The following is an 11,826-nucleotide window of genomic DNA, read 5'->3' as shown; positions in this document are numbered from 1 at the left end:
ATAGAGTGCTTACATAATGTCCTTGATGTCACCCCTTAGCCTACAAAGCCTAAAATACTTACTATCCAGCCCTTTGCCAAAAAAGTTTGCCAACTCCCGCTCTAGACCATTGACTGCCTTTTCTTTTACTTTATAAATCTTTCCTTTGTGACATTTTTGGATCTAGCTTTGATCCTCACTTTCCCTTCTGTCCAGAATCAATGACTTTTCTAAACTTGGTGGTTTTGTACTATTATAATTTTGTACTTTTAATATTTCATTATTCTTGTAATATTTATCCATAGACAGTTCATTGTTCTGCATTTTAACATTTTACATGAATATTACGTTGTACGTCTCTTTTTTGCAACTGACTTTTTAGGCTCAACATTGTTTTTTTAGGTTTATCCACATTGGCAGATGTAGATTATTTTCATCCATGCTCAGTATTTTGTAAATAAACCAGACATATTCTTTTGAGAAACAAACTTGCTTCCACTTTTTCATTGTTACATATTAGTGCTGCAGGTAATATTCTCCATTCCTGTATGCGTGTGAATAAGTCTCCATGGAGTTACTACCCGGAGGTGGGATTGCTTTGTAAGTGGTTGTTATCAATTCTGCTGATACAAGGAGTATATCATTTTCCTAACAGTTTTTAAAATTTAAATACATTATTTCTTAATTTTTATTGAAGTATAGTTGATTTACAATGTTCTGTGGGTTCAGGTATGTACCAAAGTGATTCAGTTTTATATGTGTGTGTGTGTGTGTGTGTGTGTGTGTGTGTGTGTGTGTGTGTATGTATATGTATATATTCTTTTTCAGATTGTTTTCCATTGTAGGTTATTACAAGATGTGGATTATACTTCCCTGTGCCATGTGGTAGGTCCTTGTTGTTCATCTATTTTATATACAGTAATGTGTATCTGTTAATCCCTAATTTATCCTTATTTATCCCTCCCCATCTCCTTTCTCCTTTGGTAACCCAATTTGTTTTCTATGACTACAAGTCTATTTTCATTTTGTATGTAAGTACATTTGTATCATATTTTTTTGTTCCACATATAAATGATATATGATATTTGTCTTTCTCTTATTTAACTTAGTATGATCTCTAGGTACATTCGTGTTGCTGCAAGTGGCAGGATATTCTGTTTTATGACTTAGTAATATTCCTCTGTGTATATATAACACTTTTTTTTTAATTGACGCTTGGTCAGTTTACAATGTTGTGTCAATTCCTGGTGTACAGCGCAATTCTTCAGTCATACATGAATATGCATACATTCATTTTCATATTCTTTTTCACCATAAGCTATTACAAGGTATTGAATGTATTTCCCTGTGCTATACAGTATAAACTTGTTTATTTTATATATACCAGTCAGTATCTGCAGATCTCAAACTCCCAGTTTGTCCCTTCCCACCCCTCTTTCCCCTGGCAACCACAAGTTTGTATTCTATGTCTATGAGTCAGTTTCTGTTTTAGGTTTATGTTCATTTGCCCTATTTTTTAGATTCCACATATGAGTGATATCATATGGTAGTTTTCTTTCTCTGGCTTCACTTAGAATGACATTCTCTGGGGCCATCCATGTTGCTGAAAATGGCATTTTATCATTTTTTATGGCCAAGTAGTATTCTGTTGTATAAATATACCAAAGCTTCTTCATCCAGTCATCTGTCAATGGACATTTAGACTGTTTCCCTGTCTTGGCTATTGTAAATAGTGCTGCTATGAACATTGGGGTGCAGGTGTCTTTTTGAATTAGGGTTCCCTCTGGATATATGCCCAGGAGTGGGATTGCTGGCTCAAAAGGTAAGTCTGTTTTCAGTCTTTTGAGGACTCTCCATACTGTTTTCCACAATGGCTGCACCAAACTGCATTCCCACCAGCAGTGTAGGAGGGTTCCCTTTTCTCCACAGCCTCTCCAGCATTTATCATTTGTGGATTTTTGAATGATGGCCATTCTGATTGGTGTGAGGTGATACCTCATTGTAGTTTTGATTTGCATTTCTCTGATAATTAGTGATACTGAGCATTTTTTTCATAGGCCTATTGGTCATTCGTATGTCTTCATTGGAGAATTGCTTGTTTAGGTCTTCTGTCCATTTTTGGATTGGGTTTTTTTTTTATTAATTTGTATGAGCTGTTTATATATTTTGGAAATCAAGCCCTTGTCAGTTTCATCTTTTGCAAATATTTCCTCCCATTCCATAGGTTGTTATTTTGCTTATGGTTTCCTTTGCTGTGCAAAAGTTTGTAAGTTTAGTTAGGTCCCATTTGTTAATTTTTGCTTTTGTTTCTATTGCCTGGGTAGACTGCCCTAGGAGAACATTGCTAAGATTTATGTCGGAGAATGTTTTGCCTACAGTTTATTCTAGGAGATTTATGGTGTCCAGTCTTACGTTTGAGTTTTTCAGCCATTTTGAGTTTATTTTTCTGTATGGTGTGGGTGTGTTCTACCATCACTGATTTACATGCAGCTGTCCAGCTTTCCCAACACCACTTGTCAAAGAGACTTTCTTTCTCCATTGCATATTCTTGCCTCCTTTGTCAAAGATTAATTGACTGCAGGTGGGCCAGTTTATTTCTGGGCTCTATTCTGTCCCATTGATCCATGTGACTGTTTTTGTACCACTGTTTTTTGATTACTATAGATTTGTAGTATTGGCTGACATCTGGGATGATTATGTCTCCAGTTTTGTTCTTCAGTATTGCTTTGGCAGTTCTGGGTCTTTTGTTATTCCATATAAATTTTAGGATTATTTGTTCTAATTTTGTGAAAAATGTCCTGGGTGTATTAATAGGGATTGCATTAAATCTGTAGATTGCTTTGGGTAGTATAGCCATTTTAACAATATTAATTTCTTCTAATCCAAAAGCATGGGATATCTTTCCATTTCTTATTTCCATTATCAGTGTTTTATAGCTCTCAGCATGTAAGTCTTTCACCTCCTTGGTCAGATTTATTCATAAATTTTTTTTGATGTGATTTTAAAAGTGATTGTTTAATTTCCTTTTCTGATATTTGTTAGTGTAAAGAAATGCAGTAGATTTCTGTATGTTAGTCTTGTATCAGCTCTAGTAGTTTTTGCATGGAATCTTAAGGGTTCTCTATATATAGAATAATGTTATCTGTATACAGTGATAATTCTACTTCTTCCTTTCTAATTTGGATCCCTTTTCTTTTTCTTATCTGATTGCTATGGCTAGGACTGCTAATACTATGTTGAACAAATGGTGAGAGGTGGTGAGAATGGGCATCCTTGTCTTGTTCCAGATTTTAGGGGAAAGGCTTTCCACTTTTTACCATTAAGTATTTTGGCTGAGTTTGTCGTAATAGCTTTTATAATGTTGAGATATGTTCTCTCTACACCCATTTTGGTAATAGTTTATCATGAATGGATGTTGAATTTTATCAAATGATTTTTCTGCATCTGTTGAGATAATCATGTGGCTTTTGTCCTTTTGTGGATGTGGTGTATCACATTGATTGATTTGCCTATGTTGAACCATCCTTGTGTCCCTGGGATGAATCCAACTTGATCATAGTGTATGATCTTTTTTATGTGTTTTTTGATTTGATTTGCTCATGTTTTGTGGAGGTTTTTGTATCTGTATTCATTAAAGATATTGGCCTGTACTTTTCTTTTTTGGTAGCATCATTATCTGGTTTTGATATCAGGGTGATGGTGGCTTCATGGAATGAGTTTAGGAGTGTTCCCTCCTTTTCAATCTTTTGGAAGAGTTTGAGAAGGATTGATTGGTATAAGATCTTTTTATGTTCGGTAGAATGTCCCAATGAAGCCATCCCTGCCCTGGACTTTTGTTTGCAAGGAGTTGTTTTTTTTTTTTTTTTAATTATAGATTCTGTTTCACTTCTAGGGATCAGTCTGTTCAAATTATCTATTTCTTCTTGATTCAGCTTTGGTGGACCATATTTTATAGGCACTTGTCCATTTCTTCTAGGTTGTCCAATTTGTTGGCATATAATTGTTCATAGTGTTCTCTTATGGTGTTTTATATTTCTGTGGTGTTGGTTGTAGTTCCTCCTCTTTTGTTTTGTATTTTATTTGGGTCCTCTCTCTTTTCTTGGTGAACCTGGCCAGAGGTTTGTCGATTTTGTTTACTCTTTCAAAAAAGCCCAGCTCTTGGTTTGATTGATTTTTTTTAATCTGTCTTTTATTTCCTTTCTGATCTTTATTATTTCCTTCCTTCTGCTGGCTTTAGGTTTTGTTTGTTCTTCTTTTTCTAATTCTTTTAGATGGTAGGTTTGGTTGTTTAGTTGAGATTTTTCTTATTTTTTGAGAAAGGCCTGTATTTCTTTGAACCTCCCTCTTAGGACTACTTTTGCTACTTCTCAGATTTTATGTTGGTTGTTTTTACTGTCATTTGTCTCAAGGCGTCTTTAAATTTCCTTTTTGATTTCATCATTGACCCACTGGTATTTTAGTGGCATGTTGTTTAGTCTCCATGCAGTCATTTTGTTGTTGTTATTGTTTTTCTTGTTTCTCTTTCCGTGGTTGATTTCTAGTTTCATGCCATTGAGGTCAGAAATGATGCTTGAAATAATTTCTATCCTCTTAAATTTGTTGAGGCTTGTTTTATGTCCAAGTATGTGGTCTATCCTAGAGAATGTTCCATGTGCACTTGAATGTATATTATGGGTTTTTTGGATGTAACATTCTGAAGGCTCACGTTTTGGGATGGGGACTGCATGGATCCTCTGCAGTTTCTCTCCTTTCTGCCCATGCAAAGCGGCTGCTACACTCTCCTCTGAGCCTCTGAAGCTCCCTTTCTGTCCCAGCTGGGCTCCCTGCAGGTGAAGGGGCTTCCCAGGGTCAGGGAACTTTTCCTGTTTCTCTGCTCCTGGCCTGAGGTGCAGGTCTCATCTTGATATTTTTCCCCTCACTTTTGGTCCTACTTGGCTACCTGGAGGGTCGTCTTGTAGCTTTGCTTGTGTTAGATATTCCGCCAGAGTTCAGCAGGTGTTCTTTGAGAACTGTTCCTTAGGCAGATGTGTTTTTGATGTATTTGTGGGAGGAGAAGCACTCCTTGCCCTTGTATTCTGCCATCTTGAACCCCTTCCAACAAGTACCTTTTTAATTTAACTTGTATGTGGAATGAAGCCACCCTTTGTGCCACCTCTGCAAGCTCCACGTCCCAGTGTAGCTCCCTTGACACTTGTAATTGCTTATCAAATGTCTGACTGGCTCAGGAATATGTCATCACAACGTTGTTCATTTTGTACCTGCACACCCCCTAGGTTTCAGCGGCTCTCCTGGGCCTACTATTAAAGCACAGCCTCCTTAGCAAGGTGTCTGCTGACCCATCCAACCTGAAAGGTATGACCCTCCCCACAACACATCATCAGCCTTCACCCCAACTTCACGTTAATCTCACCTCTGAATTCACAGACATTACCCCATCAGCTGGTTTCCATTCCATCTCCAGTAATTGACTTTAGTCTTAAATGCTGGCAACTCACCTTTGTAGCTTTATCATTTTATACATGAGAGACGCTCAAGAAATGTGGAGTGAAATAAGAATTCATAGTGTAAAAGGAATTGGAACTACAGTTAATATCTGGATACTTCATGCAACGCACTAGGACCGTTACTGTAGCTGTAGATGTGCTTGGTTTCGCACAGAGTTTAAGAACGCTGACTCACGATCAAGAATCCTGGCATGTGACTTCTTAGGAAAACTGCCTCTCTGTACCTCAGTGTTTTCATTAAATTGTTGCCAGGATTTAATGACAATATACTTAAGTAAAATGCTTAGAGAAGAGTGACTGACACCTAGTCAGTGCTTGGTAAGTGGTAGATTCTTGAGTGAGGACATGGCTTGATTATGTGAATCCAAGTAGCAGCCACAGATTGACTCATCTGGACGGACCCCTGCTAGTTCAAACCTGCTTAGTATCTGTGCAGAGTTTCTAAATTTCACATTCTATTACAAATACTTAAAAACTGTTTTAGGTAAAAGGCCTTTCTAATTCACAAATGGGTAGTATTAAATATTCTATGTTTCACATGGATTTTGAAACATCCGCATAAATATTACTTAAACACATTCTCACTACAGCTTTGAGCCAAAAGGTGTGTGTCTGACAAGGGACTAGACAGAGGGAGGTGGACTGGCTTCCCAAGGAGTGTACACTGTGCTTCATCCAGAAAGGGTGCTGAGAAGGAGCATTTGTGCAAGAAGGTATGTGTAATAAAAGACAAAAGAGTGAAAAGACATGATGTGAAAACCACAAAGTTGTCTTTTCACTCTTCTAGTGACAACAACCAGTACTGAGTCATCAAAAGCTACTATTTTTATAAAGATTTCTGACTGAGGATAGAAATGGGGTAGGGTGGGAGGGAGACGTGGCCTCCACCCCCACTGAAGGACACCCACCAGCCGCTGCCTGCTCCCTGCTCCCCTGGGAGGGACTCACCTCACTGATGAGTTAAGGTAAGGAGCTGGCCTACATGTTCTGCTCCTTCTCCTGTGCCTCTTCGGGGGTGGGCCTGCCTCCCGAGAGCTCCACTGCCCTCGGCCGTGCGCTAGGCTTCGTGGCAAAGGCCCTGCCTTTGGAGGGGGGACCCAGGGATGCAGAGCTGCTGGCAGCTGGCAAGTCAAGTCAGTCGCATCCTGGGGTTCAGCGTTAGAAAGCCCACTTTCCAGATCCATAAGTAAGTCACATTCTCCAATACCCGTTCTATTACTAATAAGGGCATTTTGTCCATCGTGTGCCTTACTCTTTTGACTTCTTAGCTGGCTCAGAATTCAGAAAGGAAGAGGGATGCTCCTGAGTGGGTACACGCCCACCCAACAGGACAGAATCCTTTCCTACACTCAGCACTGTGAGTAACACCGGGAGCTCACACGGGAGATGTCTGAACATCAGCTGTACGTTCAGGTCTCCCCTCCTCCCTCTGTCTCAGACACAGAGTATCTGGGGTAGGGGTGGGGGTAGGAAGCTCAGTTTCTAAAACCCATTTAAGACTCTTCTTTAGCTGAATTTTTTTTCTTCGTTTAGTGAGTGACAACTGGCAAGACACAGTGGACCACCCAGGAAAAACAGTAAGTCTCTCTCCTCTTGAAAAATCTCTCACTGACAGGCTGGGAGTTGTTATGAAACTTCCCGCAAATGCAGCGATTCTAAACATCCTCAAAATGCTTAAGGCCTAAGATTTAAGGAAGGAGTTGGTCATCAGTCAGATGGTACATCTGCCCTGTTAATCTGCTAGGTGAAGAAAACACACCACCAGATTGAGAGCTTTTTAAAATATAATTTAAAACTATTTTGTACCAGTACAATATATTAATTTTACAAATGTAAAATTTTATCTGCTGTTAAAGCATTTGCAAAAACCACACAGCCTACTTCAGCTTTATTGCACAATATCTATAAGAAAATATTAATTTTTAAATTAGAAAACATAAAAATGCTTTCAATATAGAAGAGACAATCTGATTTTAAAGACAATACTCTATAAGAATGTCTACCCAGAAAATAACAAACTTTCACAGGATTACCAAGCTGGACAGATGCTTCGGGAGACCCAGTACAAAGCACTGTTTAAACCCAGTCCAAGATACTTAATCCAAACTGTATCACCATTCTTCATTAGAAATCTAGATGCCACTCAAGGTGGTTTCTTATACTTAAAAAAGTTGAGGCATTTCTCAGTGTGAGCATTCTGAACATCCCCTACGTACGAGAAACAATACTTCCAGCTTCAGTCATCTGCAGGGTTTTTTTCCTTCCTTCACGCAGATTATCTCTGGCAACTGTGTTTAATGACTATTAAATGATCATTTTAAGTCATTTATGCTGATAGAAAACATCAAGTTAAATACACTTTTAAAACCTAGTCCTTTACAAAAATCAGTTTATAAATTTGTATCATAAAAATTAGTGTCGAGACCATCAAGATGGCCTTCGTTTGTTTTATACGAGTTGGTTCTCTTCCAGAGCTGGGATGACAGACGTCCCACTTTTCAATGTAGTGTTAATCAGGAAATAAATCCAAGCACTAAGCTGGAACCCCAAGTCAGGTTAATAAGGCTGTATGATGGATTTTTGTGGGATATCACCCTGGGTCTAGATACCAATGGAGGTGTTAAAATACTGACAGCAAATATGGGTGGTAATCTGATTGACCTCAGACAATGAACGTAATCTGGAGGTGCAGAAGGAAAAGGTTCATAAATACGTCATCAGTGGGGTTGTATAGCACAGAAAAGGGAAAATCCTTATTAGAACAAGGATTCACTAAATTTGATACATATATATAGATGATACATTTTTTCCTGTTAAAGCATGTTGATTCAGTCTCAAGTGTTTTCAAATGTATGCTTTTGTGGCCCGGGAAATTGCCTTTGGGAACTTATGGCCTGCATAAGCAAAGTCAAATATAATATTCCACATTTGTGTAGAGGAAATAATTATTAAAATAGTGGTTATGCACTCACAAGCTTGTTGCAGGTAGATAGAATTATCAAAAACCCAGATGCTTATAAAAAAGTTTGCATTTAGAATTTTTTCCTTAGGAATCAAAGCAGTTGCTTTTCTGGAACTGTATTTTTCAGAACTGCTCAAAGCACCTCATCTAGATGAGTGTTTAAAAATATATATAAAAAGTCTACCATGAGACTTCGAACATCACATACTTCACTTTCTGCGGGCTTTTTATCATGTATCCCTTCCTTAAAGTCCTTCAGAATAAAATAAAAATAAACTCTCACATTTTGTTAGAGAAAAATGGAAACATTCACGGTCTGAAAATTTTCTGCATTCCCCCAAATCTCGCGGTACTATGTGCAATTTCCTCATATACAAGTTTTGAGGAAACCCCTGATCATCTATGATGGAATATTTCAGCTAATGGACATGCCATAGACAATTTACATTAATAGTAGTAAATAGATTAAAATCTATTCCATAAAATAAAAATGTTCTATGACTCCAATTTAAATACATATCTGAAAGGCTAAGAGGAGGCTTTTTTGTTTGTCATTTGAAAAGTGCTAATTATTACATTTACAAGTATCTTCAACACATTACGTCCAATTCTTTGTAAAACTAAACCATGCTTTAGGCACACTGCTTGATGAGTTTCTAAGAAGCAGAGGGGGAAAAATATCACTTGTCAATTAATCCAGCTTCCTTAATCTTACTGAAGAAGAATTTCTCCAGGATGTTGGCACATTTGTAGTATTCACTCTCAGGGGGGTTGTACTCTTTGCAGTTGGTGAAGACTCGCTGTAAGTCTGCCATGAATAACTTCTTAGACACGTAGTACCTGTTCTTGAGGCGTTCGCTCATGGTTTTCAGATCTGCACAGGAAAAAACAAAAATATTAGCCATCTTTGACTCCCTTTGAACACCAGCTGACCAACGATGGGGGCGTGGGGGCAGAGGTGGGAAGAGGAGGAGCCATCACTACTACTGCCGGGCTGACATGGCTCATTTTTCACACCGTGGGAAATCCTGAATCCCACGTCACCCTTCCCTTTGGAATTCAACCGCATGTTCTGCATAATGGCAAACTGGTTCAAATTTGGGGCTTTTCAATTGAGCCAATTAATCATCTGTTTTAGCATGGTGCAGACTTAGCAGCAAATTCCACAGTTCTCCCCTTTTGAGGTTCCCCCAAGCCCAGGCTGTCTGCATGTAGGGCTGGTGGTGCGGGGCTTGGCAGGACAGGGGCAGGCCGTCTCTGTGAACACGGCCACCCCCCGCTCCTTTGTCAGCCTGCTCTGGTGCGCTGGCCCTCCGCAGGCACGTGGATCCCACTGCCCACCAGACGCGCCTTACCCTACCACAGGCGAGCACAAACCAACCTCGGCAACCGTTTGTCCCCCACACCGCCATCCAGAGAGCTTTAAATCTATACTTAGAAAAGGTTAATGGCATTACCCATGGGGAACCTTATAACTTCATAGTATCCCGGAGCTTCTGTTCTCTTCACAGGTTCCATGAAGGGCCAAGCGCTCTGATGGCTCTTGAGTAAAGAAAAAAGTAAGGTATCTAATCTGGAAATTCCACGTGGGAAATCACTGCAAAATACCTGCGTGAGGTGAAGGGAAAGCACACACCCACCTTCACCTGCTGGAGGATGCTCTTCAGGGTGCTGTAGAGCTGGTCAGGGTCTCTGGGCTCTTTACTTGAAAGGAAAAGAGGAAACAAGAAGGAGCAATGATTAGTTTTTTTACCCTGTGGCTGGGGGGATTCCCATCCAGCTCATTTTCACAGAAACAGATCTGGATCCATTCCAGAAATTTTTATGAAAACTGAAACCTAAGACGTGTTGTAATGGTGATTACAGTCAGTTTGCCTGTTTTCTCCAGTTCGCGGGGGGGGGGGGGGGGGGCAAAAAAAAAACCCACTTCCGCTAATATTCTCTGGCCCAGGAACATACTTACCTTTTCTCTTTTCCACTCGGTTTCCAGCCTGTCTCTCCTATATATCAATGAAATTGAACAACGAATGAGAACTGCTTTCAGTCAAGAGAATAACACAGTTAATATTTATCAAAAATGCAATGAATTACAGCCATGACTCAAGGCAAGTCCATTTCTGAAAAGAGACTGAATGGAAGGAACTACATTTCATTTACTCCCTCACACAGCTAACAACAGGAAACGTTTCCAAGACTGACAACGCTGTGGTAGTGTTTTCTAAAGCAGGAACTCCAACCTTTCAGAGGAGAGCATAAAAAAACACACGTCTGGTATTGTGGGCATGGATATTTTTAAAACCCTAAGTCATATTTTTTGCTAATCACCATGTTGAAGCGTTAAGCTGTTATTTTAGGTTGGAAACCAACTCTGCCCTGGTTTCTATTTTATTTGGCGAAGACCCCGCTTATAATGCAAGATGGTTTAGTGTTGCAGAAAGAAGACATAGCCTGGAGTCCAACAGACCTGGACTTGATTTCTTGTTCTCTCCTTAAAAGCTAACTTACTCTAAATAAGTCATTTGACCTTTGCCTCTCAGTTTACCAATCTATTAAACAGAACTCTAAAATTGAGGTGATGTTGTTTCTTTTGCGATTCCTTTTGGGGTGGGTGGGTGTGTGTATGTGTGTAAAAATGGGGGAAGGTTAGAGCTCAGTGGTAGAGCGCGTGCTTAGCGTGCACGAGGTCTTGGGTTCAATCCCCAGCACTTCCATTGATAAATAAACCAAACTACCCCCCACCAAAAAAATAAAACCAAAAAAGCTTGTTTCAAACACATCTCACTTCAGTACCAAAAGGTTTTGCTTTTAAAAGAAGACGGGTACATACGAATTCCCGGGATGCTTTCTATTGGAATCTGCCGAACTCCGTCTTTAAAGCAGGAAAGCCCAGGGTAGACCTTCCGAATCTGGGCTTGTTTTCTTTCTATCAGCTTCTTGATGATCTGGAAAGCACAAGAGGAAAACGGGTTCAGTGGCAGAAGGCTGTGCCCAGTCAGTCCTCCTAAGGAGTCGTCTTCCCAACAACATAAAGTCTCTCAGAACAAAAAGGAAGGAAAAGGTGACTGCTATCTGGGAGGTAAGATGCAAAAGGCCACCCTACCGTGCACATTCCTTGTCCGTCACACAGCTGTTGCCGAACACTTGTCCCCTGCCACCCAGGAAAAGGCCGTATTGAGAGAACACACTGTCCCCAGGATCCACCGTCCTCTTCTGCATAAGCACCAGGTACCCTACCCTGCTCCCCGAGGAGCCCCACCCCGGCTGCAGGACACGGCCCAGCTGCCCAAGCACCATCAGGCCCCAGGACAGGAGCCACCCCTTACCCTGGAGGGGCGGAGCTCAGAGGGACCCCGAAGCCTGGGAGGGTGGCCTTACTAGTGA

The 11,826-nt window shown here is 40.1% G+C and overlaps 1 protein-coding gene across 6 annotated transcripts in view; it reads right to left on the bottom strand.

The window, feature by feature from the left end:
• Window positions 1–7,249: 7,249 nt before the first annotated feature.
• KAT2B (lysine acetyltransferase 2B) overlaps window positions 7,250–11,826 on the bottom strand; it is a 93,432-nt gene continuing 88,855 nt past the window's right edge. For all 6 annotated transcript variants that reach the window (XM_072948251.1, XM_072948394.1, XM_072948450.1 and 3 more), the window contains exons 14-18: window positions 11,273–11,387; window positions 10,409–10,445; window positions 10,086–10,149; window positions 9,903–9,987; window positions 7,250–9,319 (exon numbers count right to left, since the gene is read on the bottom strand). In XM_072948251.1, the coding sequence (XP_072804352.1) occupies window positions 9,126–9,319; window positions 9,903–9,987; window positions 10,086–10,149; window positions 10,409–10,445; window positions 11,273–11,387 (495 nt within the window). In that variant the 3' untranslated portion in view covers window positions 7,250–9,125. The remainder of the gene's footprint in view (window positions 9,320–9,902; window positions 9,988–10,085; window positions 10,150–10,408; window positions 10,446–11,272; window positions 11,388–11,826) is intronic.

The sequence above is a fragment of the Vicugna pacos genome, chromosome 1, assembly GCF_048564905.1.
Source record: "Vicugna pacos chromosome 1, VicPac4, whole genome shotgun sequence".
Taxonomy (NCBI): domain Eukaryota; kingdom Metazoa; phylum Chordata; class Mammalia; order Artiodactyla; family Camelidae; genus Vicugna; species Vicugna pacos.
Note: the sequence above shows the minus strand (reverse complement) of the source record. Positions and strands in the feature narration are given on the sequence as shown.